The sequence below is a fragment of the Monodon monoceros genome, unplaced genomic scaffold (genome assembly GCF_005190385.1).
Source record: "Monodon monoceros isolate NGI ecotype Baffin Bay Population unplaced genomic scaffold, NGI_Narwhal_1 Super_Scaffold_6, whole genome shotgun sequence".
In the NCBI taxonomy this organism is placed as follows: Eukaryota; Metazoa; Chordata; class Mammalia; order Artiodactyla; family Monodontidae; genus Monodon; species Monodon monoceros.
In genome coordinates, this window is record NW_021703783.1 from 39,020,715 (window position 1) to 39,041,246 (window position 20,532).

General features: G+C 40.9%; 2 protein-coding genes across 2 annotated transcripts in view; one reads left to right on the top strand and one right to left on the bottom strand.

The window, feature by feature from the left end:
- Window positions 1-3,042: 3,042 nt before the first annotated feature.
- On the top strand, window positions 3,043-18,709 carry HIGD1C (HIG1 hypoxia inducible domain family member 1C). The gene is made up of 3 exons (XM_029205207.1): window positions 3,043-3,269; window positions 8,280-8,414; window positions 18,559-18,709. Exons 1-3 carry the CDS (start codon window positions 3,176-3,178, stop codon window positions 18,621-18,623), a joined length of 294 nt encoding a protein of 97 aa, XP_029061040.1. The 5' UTR covers window positions 3,043-3,175; the 3' UTR covers window positions 18,624-18,709.
- Window positions 15,827-20,532, bottom strand: part of SLC11A2 (solute carrier family 11 member 2) — a 58,884-nt gene continuing 54,178 nt past the window's right edge. Inside the window, exon 18 of the transcript XR_003791087.1 lies at window positions 15,827-15,851. The gene's annotated coding sequence lies outside the window, so the exon portion shown is untranslated. The remainder of the gene's footprint in view (window positions 15,852-20,532) is intronic.

The window sequence follows — 20,532 nt, forward strand, 5'->3', positions numbered from 1 at the left end:
GTCCGGGAGGATCCCACATGCCGCGGAGCGGCTGGGCCCGTGAGCCATGGCCGCTGGGCCTGTGCGTCTGGAGCCTGTGCTCCGCGGCGGGAGAGACCACAGCAGTGAGAGGCCCGCGTATCACAAAAAAAAAAACAAAAAACGTATCTCCTCACAAAATACTTATTAAAGGGAAAAAATAGTAACGTTACAGTGGGGAAACAGGCAGACACCACCTTAAACCAAGTGATCAAAGCAGTGGTGTGCTAGAGCCAACTTCACACCAACTCAGAAGAGTCACATCTCTTCCCAATTTTGCGTGCAGTGACTATACGACAGTAGCTTGAAATCGACCAGGGTGGGAGTATTTATACCATGGAAATCGGCAAATATTACCAACAAGGGGTTTTTTTCCCTGCAGATCCAGTTGTTAGACATCTATCAGCAGAATATCGAATAAAAGTTACTACCACCACACAAGCTGACTTTATGTGCCTCCTGATATTACAAGCCAAGAAGACACAACATCACTTCTGTGATATTCTGCCAAAAATGCATAGCCTCAATCTAATGATGAGAAAGCATCAGATAAAACTTAAAGTTAGAGACATCCTACAAAATAACTGGCCTGCATTGGCAACGTATCAGGTCATGAAAGACAAAAGACAACTGTGATGGTTAATTTTGTGCGACAACTTAGCTGGGCTGAGGGATGCCGAAAAAGCTGGTAAAACATTTTTTCTGGATGGGTTTGTGAGGGTGTTTTCAGATGATTAGCATTTGAATTGATAGGCTGAATAAAGATCACCCTCACTGATGCACCTTAGCACCATCCAACCCGTGGAGGGCCTGAGTAAAACAAAAAGGCAGAATAAGGGTGAATTTGCTCTCTGCCTGAGCTGCTGGGACATTTACCTTTTCCAGCCCTCAGACATCAGTGCTCCTACTTCTCGGGCCTTCGGACTTGGACAGGGACTTAGACCATTGCCAGCTTGCAGGTGGCAGATCCTGGGACTTCTCTGTCCCCATTACCACGTGAACCAATTCCTGCAATAAATCTCCTCATACATATGTATATATGCATAGCTTCGATCAGGTATACATATATACATATATATATATATATCCTATCAATTCTGTTTCTCTGGAGAACCTTGAGTAATACACCGACTAAGGAAATGTTCCAGATTAAAGGACACTAAAGAGACTTGACAACCAAATGCAATATGTAATCTTGATTGGATCCTAGACCATAAAAAAAATTCTTTTTTGCTATTAAGGATTATTGGGACCACTGGTGAACTATGAATAAAATCTTCAGATTATAGTATTATAGCAATGTTAATCTCCTGATTTTGCTCCTTGTACTATGATTATGTAAGAGAATTCCCCAAATGCACACAACGTATATAGGGGTATAGGCCTATCGGTGCAGCTTTCTCTCAGGTGGTTCATATAAAGGAAGGAAGGAAGGAAGAAATCGTATCTAGAGAGAAATGATAAAGCAAATGTGGCGCAATGTTAACAAAGGGGTATCTAAGTGTCAGATACACATTTTTGGGGTACTATTCTGGGAACTTTTCTGTAAATCTAAAATTATTTAATAATTAAATGTTACAAGGAAAAAGCATGAACGCTACCTGGTCCTCTGCCGTCATCCTGAGGTCTCTGTGGCTGCAGTCAGACGGAGGCGGTAAGTCCGAACTTCTCCGAGGCCTCAAGGGGCTCAAGGGTGCACCTTCACCACAGCAGCGAAGGGGTCGTCCACCACCACCCGCCGGGAAAGCCAGATCAGCCTCAATCTCCGCGCGCAAGCGCAGGGCAGCAGCTCGCTCGGCGTCTTCCCGTGCCGGCCCGCCCTGCCCTCGGATTGGCCGGGGACGCAGTGACATCACGTCCTTCCCGGCAGGGCGCGCGTGCAGCTCTAGGCTCCCGTGGAGCCGCCAGGTGCGACGGTCTGGCGGTCAGGCGAGCTGGTGCAGGCTCGCGGCGTCTCAGTCCCGGATCTCGGCCACAGTGGGCGCCCCTCTGGCAAGCGCACTAAAAAAACCACAAGAATCTTGGCCTCATAAGGCTAACCCCCACTCCCACCTACAAACCCAGTGTTGTAACCCTGCACCAACTTTCCCTTCAATTTCAGGCCCAGGAGTTGGGTAGCGGGATTCAAAGCCACAGAGGGAAGTTGGGAGCGTCCTTGTGAAGGGAGAAGGAAAGGCATCTTCTTCAAAAGCCTAACGTTTCCTTGAATATTATCTTGGAAAGCCTCTTGTTTGTGGTCCAGGTGCCGCTACCAGTGAGTTTCCAGCCTGGGCTATGGCCGATACCAGCCGGCCACGCCCCCTTGGTGAGGGGAGGGTTCTGGGCTTTCCCATTATCAATTAGCTGGAAATTGCACGTAAACGTGTCCTGGCCTAACAAAGCCTGTTCTGATCTATGGCTTCCAGCTGAACGAACACCAGGAAACAGGCTGCAGGTGGTGGAGTACGCCAAAGGTATTGTGCTTCTTCCACTTACCGGCTTACATTTTCTGATGAAAGCTGATTTGTGGAATGAAGCCTCCATATTTGAATTTTGAGGGTTGAAAATAGAGGGTTGCACGGATAACAAACTGAGGTACTGCCAGACCACGTTGATTGTGATTATAGTTGCTCTTGATAGTTTCCTCATTCATTCTGTGCAGACAAGGAAGATTATTTCCATTGTCTAGCATAGCATCTGGTACATGGTAGGTGCTTTATAATGCCCTACACATTCTGCAGAACTGGAGTGATCATTCTCCCATCACCTGTAAATCTGGAGGTATTTTTGCCTATGTTGGCACTGCCATCATTCTTTAAAACTATATTTTATGAAAGAAACTCTGTGTTCTTACTGTTTGCGGAAGTTCTGAGGTTCCCAATGATTTCAAATGCCAAGCAGTGAAAGGGGACTGAATAACACACTTATGATCTGTGTTTTTACTCTGGATTCATGGAATCTGATCATCATTTACCTCTCTTTGTATATTTTTCTTTCCTCCACCCCTAAACAAAATGAAAGGACTCCACAATGCAAAGGGTGAAGGAAAGATAACTGTTTATTTCAGTTGAGCAGACAAGCATGTCAAGCAAATGAAGACAGAAGAACACATAAGAGTATATTGGGAGACGGAAACAGATTCTTTTTGATTAGCCCCTACTGTTACTAGAGAGAAAAAATGTCTTCAGATAACCAGTGGTCAGCAGATGAGGACGAAGGCCTGTTATCCCGACTGATCAGGAAATCTAGAGATTCCCCCTTTGTCCCTGTAGGTAAGTACAAGCCTTGACTGGATACTGTGAAGCTGTTTCTAATAAAACAATAATGCCTTACCCAGTATCTTTGAGTATTGAAATAGTTTATATAATTAAATGTTTTCAGATAATCGGAGCTAACCCTTTCTATGCATGAATGAGTTACACTTTCAACACAGTTTCTAGTGTATGGCAAATCCTCAGTAAATATTAACTCTTATTATTATGAAGCATCAATTTTTTATTCTGTTTAATCCATTTTCATTAGCAGTCTATCGAAAATTACTAGTTCCCAGCCAATCTAAATGCGATTGATTGAGTGGACTGTAACTTTTCTGTAATGACTCAGAATCAGCAGGTGCAGTATCAGTTTATTATTATACAGAGCCTATTAGAGACTATTGAGATGTATCTAGACGGTCCTCAACTTACGACTTTTTGACTTTAAGATGATGAGAAAGCAATTCGCATTCAACAGAAACCATACTTTGAACTTTGATCTTTTCCTGGCCTAGCAATATGTAGTATGATACTCTCTTATGATGCTGGGCAGTGGCAGCTCCCAGTCAGCCTCGCCATCATGAAGGTAAACAACCACTCTGTACCCGACCATCCTGTTTTTCACTTTCAGTACAATATTCAATAAATTACATGAGATGTTCAACACTGTATTATAAAATAGGCTTTGTGTTAGATGATTTTGCCTAACTACAGGCTAATGTAAGTATTCCAAGCACATTTAAAGTAGGCTAGGCTAAGCTATAATGTTCAATAGGTGAGGTGTATTAAATGAACAGTATTTTCAACGTATGATGGGTTTTTCAAGGTGTAACCCTGTCATGAGTTGAGGAAGATTTACATGTCTCTTTGTTCTCTAATCAACTCCAAACTTTACTTTTTGTGTGTGTGTGTGTGGTACGCAGGCCTCTCACTGTTGTGGCCTCTCCCGTTGCGGAGCACAGGCTCCGGACGCGCAGGCTCAGCGGCCATGGCTCACGGGCTCAGCTGCTCCGCGGCATGTGGGATCTTCCCGGACCGGGGCACGAACCCGTGTCCCCTGCATCGGCAGGCGGACTCTCAACCACTGCGCCACCAGGGAAGCCCTCAACTCCAAACTTTAAGTTCTTGTGTCGATGCTTATAGACTTTTCTGTTTCTTCCATTACCGTTGGGTACCATCAGAAACTTGTGCTTCTAATGTTCTGTGGTGTCAGAAGCTAGATACCCACGCTTAAAAGAACCATGAGTCAATTCAGAGTAAAGAAGCTCTGAATGAAAGCCTGGGCCTACCTGTACACTTGAAAGCATGGACTTTGTGGTGTTCATGCTCTGTGGCTTGTTGCTGGCTTCCTGATGTGTTCCAGATGCTGAGGTTGATGGTTAAGTAAACTCCAGGTTAAAGAAGTATTATTCTAATTATACCTGGAGTCTTAGCCTCTTTATCCTTTCCCAACACATATTTGATATGTTTACATTTTAAACAAATACTATATGTATGTGGACTTTAAAAAAAAACCCACAAAATCTAAGCACCAATATTATGTTTTAAAATCTAAGCTTTCTCTTCTTTCTCTTTTGGATGCTTTAGCTGCCCTAGGCATTATTATTTAATACTTCAGCCATGCCTCTTTCCTTGTGCTTTCTTTGTCTGGAAACTATTAAAATAACTTATTTAAATCAGATGTACATACAGGGAACTATACTCAATATCCTGTTGTAAACCATAATGGAAAACAGTATGAAAAAGAATATATATATATTATAACTGAATCACTTTGCTGTACAGCAGAAATTAACACAACACTGTAAAACAAATATACTTCAATAAAATTGTTTTAAAAATATATATACAAATCAGATGTACATAACTTTGTGATTAATTCCACAAAAGCCTCTAAAGAGGTATAAGTCATATGTTTCCATTAAATACCACTACAAATCTAGCAACTTTATGTGTCATTATTCACATATCAAAAAGAATCAAAATTTTACTTTATAGTAATATTCTGTGTTTGAAAGTTCCACTTAATTTGATTAAGGCTTGTAATGGCACAAGAAATGGAGGCAAATAATTTTGTAGTGATTTATTCCTCTTCTTTAGCATTTTTAACTAACAAAACAATTCAAGGACTCAGTGCCACTTGAGCAGATCACTGTAATGAACAGAGATTAATCACTGTGCCTGTTGGAAATTAAACTGTTTTTCCAGAGACATTTAGCGTGATTAAAGTAGAAAGATAAAAAAGTGTTTCCAGCTAAATTCAGTTATATTCAAACTACAGAGACATCGTATGGAAAACAGTAAAGGTGCTGACTTTAATCTCTAAAAGAAACAAAACAAATTTCAGTTAGAACAGAGTATTGATTTGATAAGGGAAGAGAGCCAAGTTTCTGCTAGAAAAATATCTGATCAAATTTGTATATATATTATTGAATAGTTTGTTAGCTATTGTTTTATTAAGAATATCTCCTAAGTATTTTCTGCTGCAGGACAGAGTATCCTGTCAATAATTTACAGAACATTTTAATTTGTTGTCTTAACTTCTGTCATTATAATTTATTCATATTATTTAAAATTTTATGAATACTGCTAAGGTCTGTGTGTACATTATATGTATTTAAACTCTGTGTTGATAGATTATTTGTTTTTGCTTCTTTCACCTAACATTTCATAGTACATTTCTGTATATTAGTACTTCCTATACTTGTAATTTTTTTATAGCTATGGTAGTTTTTCCTCTGTTTGGGCCATTTGGGTTTAGTTTTTCCTCATACACAGTGTAGCCATAAACATCTTTGTGTCAACTTCTTGACTTTTCTTTTGCTTACTTCCTTGGAGTATGTCCCCAAAGTAGAATTTCCAGGGCAGGAAGCATGTTCAGTTTAATGTCACTTATTATATGTCTCCAGAGTTCTTTCCAGAAAGATTTGGCTAAACTTACAGAGCTTTCAGCATTGTACCTGTTTCTCAATGTACCTGCCATTGTCGTTTTAAGTGTTGTTTTTTGCCGTTTTTATGTTTGTCATATTTCAATTTCACAATCAGCCTACAAAATATACATATAAATGTGATTATTTACTCTGATTCTTATTTCCACTTATTAAGTATACTCTGAGAGAATAAATATATCCTCACCCACCCACAGAGTCAAACATGGGCCCATAGTTAATCAAAACTTGCTATCGTCCATAAACATCAATTGCATTTCTGTATACTAACAACAAACATATGGAAACTGAAATTAAAGACATAAGACCATTTACAGTCGATCTGAAGAAATGAAATGATTAGGTATAAGCTTAACAAAACATGTACGGAATCTGTACCCTGAAAAAATACAAAATGCTAATGAAAGAAATCAAAGAAGAACTAAATAAATGTAGAGACTATTGTGTTCGTGGATTGTAAGACTCAATAAAGGTGTCAACTCTCCCCAAACTCATCTATGGGTTTACTGTAATTCCTATCAAAATCCCAGCAATGTTTTTTTGTAGACAGAAACAAGCTTATTCTAAAATTTATATAAAGGCAAAAGTTCTAGAATGGCTAAGACTGCCACTTTTAAGAAAAAGTATTAAGTAGGGCTTCCCTGGTGGTGCAGTGGTTAAGAATCCGCCTGCCAATGCAGGGGACACAGGTTCGAGCCCTGGTCCGGGAAGATCCCACATGCCGTGGAGCAACTAAGTCCGTGCACCACAACTACTGAGACTGCGCTCTGGAGCCCGCGAGCCACAGCTACTGAGATGGTGTGCTACGACTACTGAAGTCCAGGCGCCTAGAGCCCACGCTGCACAACAAGAGAAGCCACTGCAATGAGAAGCCTGCACACCACAACTAGAGAAAGTCCGCACACAGCAACGAAGACCCAATGCAGCCAAAAATAAATAAATTTAATAAATTTTTTTAAAAAAAGGCAGTTGATCTCAAGGATGGATACCTTTAATAATAATTTTTTAAAAAGTATTAAGTGGAAGGAATCACTCCTACCAGATACTAAGGCTTAATATACAGAGTAATCAACAGTGTGGTATTGATGAAGGGATAGATGCATAAATCAATAGGATAGAAGAGAGATCCCCCAAAATAGAGCCACACTTTTATCATGCAAAAGTTTCCTTTACTCTTATGTCAAAATATAGCATTTTTGTCCTTGTCACTTTTTTTAAGTCTACCTTACCCCCTTTTAGATGTTATAAATATGCTGTTCTATTTTCTTCTAGATTTTTTTGATATTTTTATTTTCATATTTAATTCTAACCCATCCAGACTATTTTTGTAGGGTCTGGTGTAAGATACAAATCCAAGTTAGTTCAAATAGTTTTTCCCTTATCTGTTATTTGGTTATCTTGATTTGTCATGGGTTAAGTTCTCACAGTGTTTCAAATCGCTTTCTAGAATTTTCCCTATTCAGTTGATTCCTATTCAGTTTTCTGTTTTAGAGTGAATTACACAGAATCTTGGTTGTCCCAGCAGTATATTCACCCCTTGACATATGTAGTGAATACAGAAATATTTGTATGGGCTTCTGGAATTTTCTAGAATCACAGTTCTTCCCAGAGTCACATACTTCTCATGCAAATATTCAGACCTTTTTACCTCTCATTAAAATTTAATATCTCATTTTCACAGAAGAGTAAAGTTTCTTTCACTTTACTAGATTTACTCCTTATTTAGTAACAGGTAGAGAGGGATAAAGCCAAACACCCAAAAGCTATGAATGCTGAGATTTTGGTTGGTTCACTCGCTGGTTAAGTGACTTGCCCCAAATAAAAGGCTTGCAGCCTATAAATCTGAAGCCATGCCTCAGGAAAATTAGAAGTTACTAGACAAGTTACTATAGTATACAATTCAGGTTTTTCTGGGAAGAGTCAAAACTGCAAATATTGAATCCATGAGTGAAGTATCCTTTGGTATCTTGCCTGCTTATCTTCCAGGTACTGATCCCTTGCACAGTCTTTTATTCAATTCTCTAAGCTCTTGGGAATTTTAGCCTGCTATTTATATAATCGCTACTTTTTTAATTCACAGGGATAGCAGGCTTTACGACTGTGGGGTCCTATGGTCTTTACAAGTTAAAACACAGAAGAGATCAGAAAATGTCCATTCATCTTATTCACATGAGAGTTGCTCCCCAAGGATTTGTTGTAAGAGCTGTGACTCTAGGTAACCTGCTTAATTTGTATCTTGTGTTCAGTTGTCTTTGAGAGTATTTTGATTTATTCATCTATTCATATTAGTATTTTTATATATTCATTCACAAATATTGGGTCAAGATGATGTAATGGAGGAGGAAGGATAAGAAAGACAGTGATCTTCACTTGGTTGAGGTTGCTGCCCAGTTATAGGCTTAATCTCTTGGTATTTTAAGCACTGAAAAAAAAAAAAAAACTCAGTAGGCAAAAGGTACAGACTTCTAGTTATAAAATAAATGAGTCATGGGGATGTAATGTACAGCGTGGTGACTATAGTCAATAATACCGTATTGCATATTTGAAAGTTGCTACGAGGGTAGATCTTAAAAGTTCTCATCACAAGAAAAAAATTCTGTATATATGGTAATAGATGCTAACTAGGCTTATTGTGATCATTTCACAATACATACAGATATAGAATCATTATGTTGTACAACATAAATTCAAATTGTATGTGAATTATACTTCAATCTAAAAAAAGAAAAACCCAGTGGAGAACTAGGTTATAGTTTCTGTTATCCTCTACAGTGAAAGGAGCAGTGAAGAGTTTATACCCTGTATAACTCAGCTATTCCAAGCCTGAGCAATAGGTAATTTTTTATTAGTCTATAAATTAAGCAATATTTACACAGTCAAATCCAAAGAGTGGGTGTAAAATTATCTGGTTGATTCAGGTTATATCAACAGCTAAATCATTTAGTTCTAACAAGGAGTCTACTTTGGGACCTAAATTACCTAAAATTTTTGTCTACATTAATGAGAACAAGTCACAATGTTCTTAGCTCCCCTTCATGCTGTGCAAAGTAGAATCAGCCTGAGTAGGTCTAGGATTATGGGATGATGGGTGTGGGGCTTGCCTATAGGGAGTTATATGGTAATTATCTCTTTACTGTGAGCTGTGATATGTGAGTCGTGAACAAAATACAACAAGAAACTTTACTATGAAGTAACAGGCCTCATTTTCATCATTCAGAAAACACTTATGAGCATGAGCTATGTGCAAGGCACTGTGCTGGTCTAGAGATACAGCAGTGAAACTAACTCTCTACCCTCAACTAGTTTAATCTCCTTAGGGAGAGAGATCAAGAGCAGGAGAAGACAATATAAAGTCAGAGGTACTACAATAAGATTAACACAGGTTGCTATGGAAGCACAAGCACAAAGGAGAAGCATTTAACTAGGGCTGAGAGTCCAGGGAGGCTTCTCTAAGGATGCAAACCATGTGATGAGCCAAGAATGTAGAGGAATTAACTAAGCAGAGAAGGAGGTCAGGATTCTAGGCAAAGGGAAAAAAACAAAGGCACAGAAGCATGGCATGTTAGTGGAACTCGACACAGTTTGGTATGGTAGGTGAATCAATCAGTGTTTGATGAGACTGCAGAACTAAGAGTAGTGACATATAGTAAGAGATTTATTTTAGGTATTTGGACTTATGTAATTGTGAGGCTCTTTCTTATGTATCAGGATCTGGGACCTGAAGTGGGCAGAGCAAGCAGTTAGAAAAGGTAGATGAAAAGTGAGAGAAGCAAGAAAAATCTGGAACCTGCAAGGTCTGGAATCCTTATGGATTTCTCACCATCTCTAAACCTCCAAATTTGATGATGGAGTGACATAGAAAAAGCCAATGCCCCTCATCCTGGAGCTAAACATGGACCTGGCCAAGGAGTCAGAGAAGGTGAAAGAGGAAATTCAGCAGGAGCCATGGTAGCTGCACTCCTGATTGCTGCCCCATGCCAACCAGGTGGGCCAGCAGATAAGCAAAACTATGCTGCAACAGTGCCTTCCCAGGTCAAAAGAATTTGGTTGCTGCTTTACTTCTACCTTCTAAATCTCACGCAAAATGTCTCTTGTGCAATTTTTCAGGGAATGAAAGGAAAGGAATTCTGGAAAATCTAGTTATAGTTTAGCTAAGTTGATACATTACAAATCCGTCACTGTCTATCCCTTGTCAACCTGGCATCCATATACACCTCTTTTAATACACTTACCTTCAAATAAAGACAATGGCAAAATCAACCATCCCTTGTATAACCAAAAACATGCTAACTCTCTCCCAAAAGAGGATACAAAATCCCTTTGTCCATCTTTGGGTGATGTTGATTCATCTTTGAGCTGAGTCATATTCCCTTTTGATATCCTGTGACTTAAATCCTGAGATATAAAGTTAACTACTATTAACACTTCCTATATTAGATGGTGGGTAAATGGAAATGGCAAATAGAAAAAAAATTGGTGACTGTATACACAAGTGTATTCATATCAAAATAAGGGGCTTCCCTGGTGGCGCAGTGGTTGAGAGTCCGCCTGCCGATGCAGAGGACACGGGTTTGTGCCCCGGTCCGGGAAGATCCCACATGCCGTGGAGCGGCTGCGCCCGTGAGCCATGGCCGCTGAGCCTGCGCGTCCGGAGCCTGTGCTCCACAACGGGAGAGGCCACAACAGTGAGAGGCCCGCGTACCGCAAAAAAAAATAATAATAATAAGGAAGAAATATTCATAACTATCACAGTCTTTGTTTCTGCAACTGGTCGGATGATCATGGCTCATATTATAACTATGTTTTTCCACTGGCCATTTCATCCACCCTTTGCCTTCCGAAAGCACCTTGGCTATTCATGGTTATTTGACTGGGGTGTTGACCCAAACATTCTTAAATGATCTGGGTCATTAATGATCCTTCCTGTACTGGGTATAATTTTCCACCTTTTTTAATCACATGACATGGGACTACTAAGAAAGGCCCCAGAAGGTATACATTCCAGACACACTCCTCCTTACCCTACCAGTATAGTAACAATTTACCCTTGATAGATCAAATCAATGTAATGGACTAATGTGATGTCTTGTGGAATAGAGAGATGATCCAGGTCCTGCAGACTAGATTGTGGCATAGGGCTGGAGAGTTCACACAGCCGTGAGACTGAACACTGAAAGTATACTGCTGGCCCTGCCAGATGAAAGCAATCTGCTTCTGATGGTCTTTACTAAAAGGTATACAGAAAAAAGCAATCAATCAGATTAATAGCTGCAAAACAAACAGCAAAAATTGTGTTGATTTGCTATAGCAATGAAACCACACCTGTACAGAAGCTGCAATTAGACTGATCACCTGACTAAGTTTATAGAAATCCATTATCATTCTCCAAGATCCATCTGTCTTCTGACCAAAGAGGCAAAATGAATGGAGATGTGGTAGGAATCACCACCCTGGCATCTTTAACGTCCTTGATGATGACACTAGTCTCTACAATCCCTCTGGGAATGCAGTATTGCTTTGGTAATAGAAGCATTTAGAATGGCTTACACTGCACTTTCCTGATGGCACAGTGTTAAGAATCGCCTGCCAATGCAGGGGACACGGGTTTGAGCCCTGGTCCGGGAAGATCTCACATGCTGCAGAGCAACTGAGCCCATGTGCCACAACTACTGAGCCCATGTGCCGTACCTACTGAGCCCACATACCACAACTACTGAGCCCACGTGCCACAACTACTGAAGCCCACATGCCTAGAGCCTGTGCTCGGCAACAAGAGAAGCCACCACAATGAGAAGCCCACTCGCTGCAACAAGAGAAAAGCCCGCACACAGCAATGAAAACCCAACGCAGCCAAAAATAAGTTAATTAATTAATTTTTAAGAAACCAACAATGGCTTACACTTGGCTTTCCCTACCATAATAGCCCTTACTCCCCAGGTCAGGGAACCAACGTGAGGATTCTGATAGTTGCTGAGTATGTCCATTCCAATTACACATTCCATAACTGGGGAAATAACATAAGGTAAGTTCAGGGACCCACCAGACCAACTGTAAAATAGACCCACAGCAAAACTCCACTGACCTGACCATAAACTCCTAGTTCGACTGGTAGAACACACTAATTCTCCAGGCATTAGTGTCAATTCAAAATCAATATTTAACAATGTCCCACAAATGTGATTATCTCCCCTTCCTCTTGCACAGGCACCCTGCTGAGTAGTCACAGGTGCCTTTGGGGAAGACTAGAAGGAGGATTTATAGTATTTGCATTTTTGGCTGTGAAACAGGGTCTTTCCTTAAGGAGATCTGACCTCTCGTTAATTCCAGGGACCTTGGGTCTATGAATTGACTCAAATTTGGGAATTGGTTGAGGGGCCATGGCTCTCTATTGTGATGATTCAAGTCAAACTTCTGTTCGCCAGACCTAGAGCTTTTCTGCTTACATGCTGCTCACCGCTTTCAACTCTAGGTACAACATGATCAATTAGCCAAAATGCCAAAGATCTTTGTGGCTTACACTATATTGATTACTGCTTAGGCTTTGCTGCCCATCACAGTAATCATGCTTTCCTTGTCTTTGTCAATTAAAAGCTGCCGCTTGACCCCTGCCATCCCACAATCCCATCATCCCTACTGAACTCAGGGAGCCCAGAAATTCCTACTGTCATTTCTGGCTTATAGGAAATCATTACCATAGACCTCTTCAAGGAGGGCAGGGCTGCCTTCACAAATGTACTTCTCACAGCTCTGCAGAAGGAAGGAGATATATTTAGGGGGTGAGTGAGCAGGATAAATCCAGTCTAACATTCCAATCTCCCTAAGCCTTTGGATACCTTCTTTTATGGCAAAGTTTCTCAATCTCAGCACTATTGACATTTTGGACTGGATTATTCTTTGTTGCGGAGGACTGTCCTGTGCATTACAGAATGTTCAGCAGCATCCCTGGCTTCTACCCACTAGATGCCAATGGTACCCACCCGCGCTGTGAAAGCCAAACACGTCTCCAGACATTGCCAGATTTCCCTGGGGAACAAAACTGCCCCAGTAAAGAAGAATCACTGCTGTACCATGGAAGTATACTAAGGAAGTTCTGGTATTTCAACTTCATTTAGTGGAGACTACTTTTTGGTCCAAGTTTCAGTCATTCTCAGACAGAGGGAAGGACTGTTTCTACTGGCAAAAGAGTCTCAGTAAGATATAGGGGCTCAAGGACCCAGTTTCATTGAAATCTGCTTACATGTCCCCATTCCAATTTTCAGAGTCCCACGCCTTCCAAAGCAGTGCTCTAAACTTTTTTTCTTTTTTAATGTTTATTTATTTATATATTTGGCTGCACCAGGTCTTAGTTGTAGCACGAGGGATCTTCGTTGCGACATACAGGGTCTTTTTTAGTTGCAGCATGCAGGCTCTAGTTCCCTGACAAGGGATCGAACCCCTGCCCCCTGCTGTAGGAGTGTGGAGTCTTAACCACTGGACCACCAGGGAAGTCCCCAATGCCCTAAACTTTAACGTAAGAGGTGTTATGAGTTTGGGAATTTAACTTGTGTTGTGATTAGTCACTCACAGGATTAGCCCCTGTGTACATTTTTCGAAAATACCAGTCTCAAGGCTACGGGAGTTAAGAGTTTCTTTTTAGAAAGTCATAAAGCTTTCAGGTCCCTCACAAGACCTTGAGCTAGGAATTTAAAGCCATGAGCCCATCGCATAGTTTTCCCAAGTTCTCCAGCACACTTAAAAGTTACTAATCTTATTATACTCCTTATTTCCACTAAATGTTCTATGACAATAAATACCTGACCCAAAGCCTTGCTTTCTACAGGCACCTGATTAAGGGTATCTGCAAGGTGATAATGTTTTTAATGTTTTGCTACCACATGCCATGGACTGCTAGCATACTCTTTGCCACTGGAGGGGAAAAAAAAAAAAAAGCCCATTAATACCTTTAAATATAATCAGATCAGAGAACCAACTCCAGATAACCCAGAACCAATTCAGAGAACCAATGCTCAGAGTTATATTCCTCTGGAAGCTTCCAATACCAAATTCTGGATCCATCAGGTTCAATCAGAGAAGGAAAACTACTAGCAGTGATATATAAAAAGGGATTTATTATAGAGATATGACCTTAAGCAATTTGGGGAGCTGGCTAAACAGTCCATGTTAGGTTGTTGGTTGTATTTCTAATGCTGGCACCTGAAGGTAACAAGGCAGCAATTGGGAAAGAAAACTAAACTACAATCTGCAAGGGTGAGCTGGAACCCACAAAGACAAATGGAAACTTGAGTCCGAGTCTTGCTGACTCCAACCTTGATCATGGCATGACCTTTAGGAAAAGCTGGCACCCTCTATCATGGAGCTAATCCACACCTGGCCCAGGAACCAGAAAAGCTAATGGAGGAGATCCAGAAGGAGCTGAAGGGTTTGTGGGCCTGACTGCTGCCCATCAACAGCGAGGTGAGCCAGCAGATAAACAACAACATACACAAGCTGTAATAGCACCTGGTGCTCTGCACCAAGCCTTCCAAGTGCAAAAAGAATTTGGCAGCTCCTGCTTCAACTTTCACCTTCAAATCTCAAGTAAAATGTCTCTCATGGCCAAGCTAACCTGGAACTATGCAGGGAAGGGAATTCTGGAAAACACAGTAACAGCTTAGTTAAACTGATATAAAACAAATCCCCCAATAGATTTATATGGTTGCTAGTTGAGGAGTAAAAAGACGAAGTGAGCCAGTGAAGGGTTTAAACAGGGGAGTAACAGTCAGAACAGCATCTAAAAGATGCCTGCTGGGAGACTTCCCTGGCCATCCAGTGGTTAAGACTCCACGCCTCCAATCCAGGGGGTGTGGGTTCGATCCCTGGTTGTGGAACTAAGGTCCCACATGCCACTCAGCCAAAAAAAAAAGATGCCTGCTGTACAGAAAGATCAGAAACAGGCAATATGAAAATGTTTGTTTAGGGATACTAAACAGACTGTCACACTATAAAGGCAAGGAAAACTCTTATCATAAAATTCAGAACAGTGGTTACCTATGAAAAAGGGAGGGGAATATGATCAGAAAGGGAAACCTGGAGGCTTCCAGGATGCCTGTAATATTCTACTTCTTGACCCATAATTACAGGTGTTCATTCTACAACTGTTAATCTGGTCATTTAAGCTTTATGAACTATTTTCCATGCATATTTATATCACCATGAAGAAAGTGTTAAGACGAAAAGGAAAATGATTAGAGATGATTTGCAAAGGAAGGGAGAAAAAAGGCAGAAGCCAATTAGATGATGAATTGGATATGAATTAAGGCAGTGGCAATGGCAACAGAGAGGAGATGGATTCTAGAAATACTGAGGACTCAGCAACTAAGTGATTGGGAAAAGTAAGGAAGGAAGAATCAAGGATGACTCCTAGGTTTCTGGTCTGGGCAACCAGATGAAAGGTTTGCCTTTCACACATAAAAAGAATGAAGAAGGGGCTTCCCTGGTGGCGCAGTGGTTGAGAGTCCGCCTGCCAATGCAGGGGACACGGGCTCGTGCCCCGGTCCGGGAGGATCTCACATGCCGCGGAGCAGCTGGGCCCGTGAGCCATGGCCGCTGAGCCTGCGCGTCCGGAGCCCGTGCTCCACAACGGGAGAGGCCACAACAGTGAGAGGCCCACGTACTGAAAAAAAAAAAAAAGAATGAAGAAGAAAGAACAGGTTTGGTGAGAGGATGAGTACGTATTGGATAAAACAGTAATAACATACAATGAGTGCTTACGATGTAAAAGTCACTCTGCTTTATATATCATTATCTCATTTAATCTTAATACCTACTTGGACACCACCTGGTGTATTGCAGGACAACTCAATACTGATGTCAACCACGTGGAGCTCACATCAGATGCCCCAGGTTTAAGGACATGGTTCCCGAAAACACCGCCCTTCTTTCAGACACTGCCATTGGGGTTTCCCAGACCACCTGCACTTCTGACCAACTGGCTACAAATTCAAGGTTTCCCAAGACTTCCTCAGGTTTGATATTTCACTAGAAGAACTTATAGTACTTAGGGAAGCACCATACTCACAATTACAGTTTCATTGTAAAGTATACAAATCAGGACCAAATAGACACATAGGGTAAGGTGTGGGAGGGTCCCAAACTCAAAATCTCGCCCTGTGTAAAAATATATATATATATCGCCCTATGGAATTGGTGCATGTCACCCTCCCAGCACATCCGTGTGTTTACCAACCAAGAAACTCCACTGAGCTTCAGTGTCCAGAGTTTTTACTGGGGCTTCATTATGTAGGCATGATTGACTGAATCACTGGCCACATGACTGAACTCAATCTCCAGTCCTACTCCCCTCCCCGAAAGTCTAATCACATGGCTGGTCTTCTGGCATGACTAGCCACATCCTGAAGCTACCTAGGAGCCCACCATGAGTCACCTAATTAGCATAAATTCAGGTATGACTCAAGGGGCTCATGACCAGACAAAGTCTTTATTAAACGACAATACTCAATGAGGTAGGTACTGTTATTATCTGTTTTACAGATAAGGAAACTTAGGCTTAGAGAGGAAAGGTTACCTGTTCACAGTAACATGGGCAATCTATTCCAGAGCCTGAACTCTTAATTTTATATTATACTGACTAAGATGCCTATGGAAGATGTCTCTAAATTACAGTACTCATACCCTAGTTGATGTATAAGGAGGTCCATGGGGACGTGGGAAGAAAATATTTTTATCTTAAAAACAAAAAAGCGGGACTTCCCTGGCAGTCCAGTGGTTAAGACTCCATACTCCCAATGCAGGGGGCATGGGTTCAATCCCTGGTCGAGGAACTAAGATCCCGCATGCATGCCACACCACATAGCCTAAAAAACCCAAAAACAAAAAAAGCTTTACCAGTATACAGACTGATCGTAGTACATTTATATGGTTTATAAATAAATGTGCATTTTGAAGGGCATGCTCAACATATTTACTTATATACAATTTTAAAGTTTTGGAGGCCATAACTATGGGATATGGAAATGTCACATATAATATAATCTATACATGGGTCTCACATTCAGAAGAGAGATCTAACTTGCTTACCAGTGAAGCAACAGGTGTGAATGAGGTGAGAAAAGGGTTGGGATCAGAACTCCAGGGAACACCAACATTTAAGAGGTAGGCAAGAGGTTAATAATTATTTGTGCAGATATCTAATTTGCTATCTAATTGAGATGAGAACTAACTTACCCTTTAGGCTCTGTGCACTTTTTGTAGGTATTAACAGGAGGTGTCAGAAATAAAGCTGAAGGAAAATGAAGTAGAGGTTTAGTTCAGACAATCTACTAGATAGCTGATGCCTTGACAATTGATATGGATGGAGAGAGTGGTGACTTGTAGTTTAAATCTGTGACTCCCTAACTTGCTTTATTTGTTTGTTTGGTTTTTATAAATTTATTTATTTATTTTTGGCTGCCTTGGGTCTTTGTTGTTGCGTGCAGGCTTTCTCTAGTTGCGGCGAGTGGGGGCTGCTCTTTGTTGTGGCACATGGGCTTCTCATTGCAGTGGCTTCTCGTTGCAAAGCACGGGATCTAGGTGCGCGGGCTTCAGTAGTTGTGGCACGCGGGTTTCAGTAGTTGTGTCACGCAGGCTCTAGAGCGCAGGCTCAGTAGTTGTGGCGCATGGGCTTAGTTTGCTCCGTGATGTGGGATCTTCCCAGACCAGGGCTCAAACCCGTGTCCCCTGCATTGGCAGGTGGATTCTTGACCACTGTGCCACCAGGGAAGCCCCCTAACTTGCTTTGGATATGAACATTTGCTGACATCCCTGGAATCCACTGAAGCAGCTCCTCTCTTCCTCAGGATATTTTCCCTGGCCACCTCCCCCTTTCTGCATGGCCCTAGGACCTCATCCTTGGGGAAGATGTACATTTACCTCATCTGCCTAAACATAGCTAATTCATCCACTGGACTGTAAATCCCTAGAAGCAGGGATTAGATCCATTCACCTTGCTTTTCTTCAGAATACTGAGTACTAGTAGACACTGAATAGATGTTTTCTAAGTTGAAGTGCCTATTGTTTTTATCTCAAGATCTAGCCAAATCTTCCCACTTTCCTTTCTCACCAATATTTTAAAATTCAAACTTTAGGTAGGGTGTCATTGTAATGTCATAAATTCAGATTTATACTGATCCCAAAGGGCTCTTAGATTTGTTTTTTGTTTTTTTTTCCTGGAGTCACTCATATGATCCAAGCCAAAAATTAGTAAGATAGAGGGCGTTTGTTTGTTTTTTAATTGTAGGTTGGTTTTAGAAAAAATACAAGTGAAGAAATTCAGTGTTTGTTTCCCATGGATACTCTATTGATATACATCTTTTGGTTTCTAGGTGTTCTCTATTCTATGTATAAGGATTATATTAGACCTCGATCCTTCAATGTGTCCAAAAAATGAAGCTTCAGACAAGAAAAACAAGAAGCCTTCTGAAAACTATTTATTATGAAGAATTTTTAATATGTAGCAAATTATACTGCAGAAGTTTCAGCCGGAATTCTCATAGACTTCAGCTGTTTAAGAAGTTGATTTCCAAATCAACAGAGTCAGCTCAAAAATATCCTTCTTGATGTCTTTCAAAGGCTAGGCCATGATTTTCTGACTTTTAAAATTTTTATTTTCTAGTTAGTGGCAGAAAATAATCTATATTACGCCAAATCAATCTGAAAATTAGGAGTTATATAGTGGCTACAGAAAAATTTTCTCTATCCATATTAAATGTGATGCTCTATTCACAGCTTAATTCTCCACAAACAGGGCAAGGTAATTAAGGCTTTCATAAACTCCTTTCTAGAATGGGCAAAAATTACATCAGAGGAGAATGGCCATGTTGTTATTTAAATCTGGTTCACCACTGTGCACCTCACTCTTACATAAAAACTTGACTATTCTTCCACAAACGTAAAGGTCTTAACATTTAAATATTTGTGTATTCATTTTTATACTTGTTGAAAGTACTTCTAGGAGTACAAAGGTAAATTGCTAAAAAAATCCCTTTTCCCTCAGATGGCAGTATTGAGGGAAAAAAGGATTTAGTCCAGAAGTGCTACTGCTAATCTGGTATGACACTGTAGAAAACACAAGAAACAAAGAAGATATTAAATGTTAAGTATACCCGTGGCATCAAACTCCTCTGTAATTGCCCTAGGGTTCTAAAAACTAAGCTAGACCTTGTTGAAGTCATAATTGCCATGGCTCAGATTTATTCCCTGACTCCAGGCCTGGGAAAGAAAACAAAACAAAAAAATACCCACTGAGATAAAATCAAGAATACACTGTAATATGATCTGTGGTGCTGTTTTCCCCTTCCTTGATGCCTGTAGTGGAGGAATACTCTGACAGGAAGGTGAAGTCTAGTGTTTGGCAAGGGAAAGACACAGGAAGATCTGAAAATATATCCGCATTCTAGACATTACCCACTGTTCTGTGTATTATATACACTTTTCTCTACTGGCACAGGGTAATTATTTTAAAAGTTGCCATCTGTACCTATCATGAGGCTCTTCTAGTGCCACCAACAAGTACACGTTTCAGTCAACACTGTCCTCCATAGAAAATAGGCAAGGAGGGACTTCCCTGGTGGCGCAGTGGTTAAGAATCCGCCTGCCATTGCAGGGAACACGGGTTCGAGCCCTAGTCCAGGAAGATCCCACATGCTGTGGAGCAACTAAGCCCGTGTGCCACAACTACTGAACCTCTGCTCTAGAGCCTGGAAGCCACAACTACTGAGCCTGTGAGCCACAACTACTGAAGCCCACGCGCCTAGAGCCGGTGCTCTGCAACAAGAGAAAACACCGCAATGTGAAGCCCGCACACTGCAACGAAGAGTAGCCCCCGCTCGCTGCAGCTAGAGAAAGCCCGCGTGCAGCAACAAAGACCCAGTGCAGCCAAAAATAAATTAATTAATTAAAAAAAAATAGGCAAGGAAAGAATCCAACTACTTTATTCTACTAGGGTAAATATTCCAGCAGTTGGCTCTAATATGTTCCATGAAATTCAGAAAAATTTAAGATGGCTGGAATAGAAATGTCATCCTTCATGTTGATTACACAATGAAAAGATACTTCTAATCAGGCTACCAGAAAGATCCCACTCTCCCAATATATGCTCAGCAGTAAAAATAGATTAACTGAAGTGTTTAATCAGAAATGGGCTTTTCTCACAAAACCCAAGAGATTCCAGAATTTTGTCATAATCTTACTCTGAAAGTACTAAAGTAATATATTTATTGCTTGAAAAAAGCGATGAAAAATATTTATTAAGAGTATTATGGGACTTCCCTGGTGGCGCAGTGGTTGAGAGTCCGCCT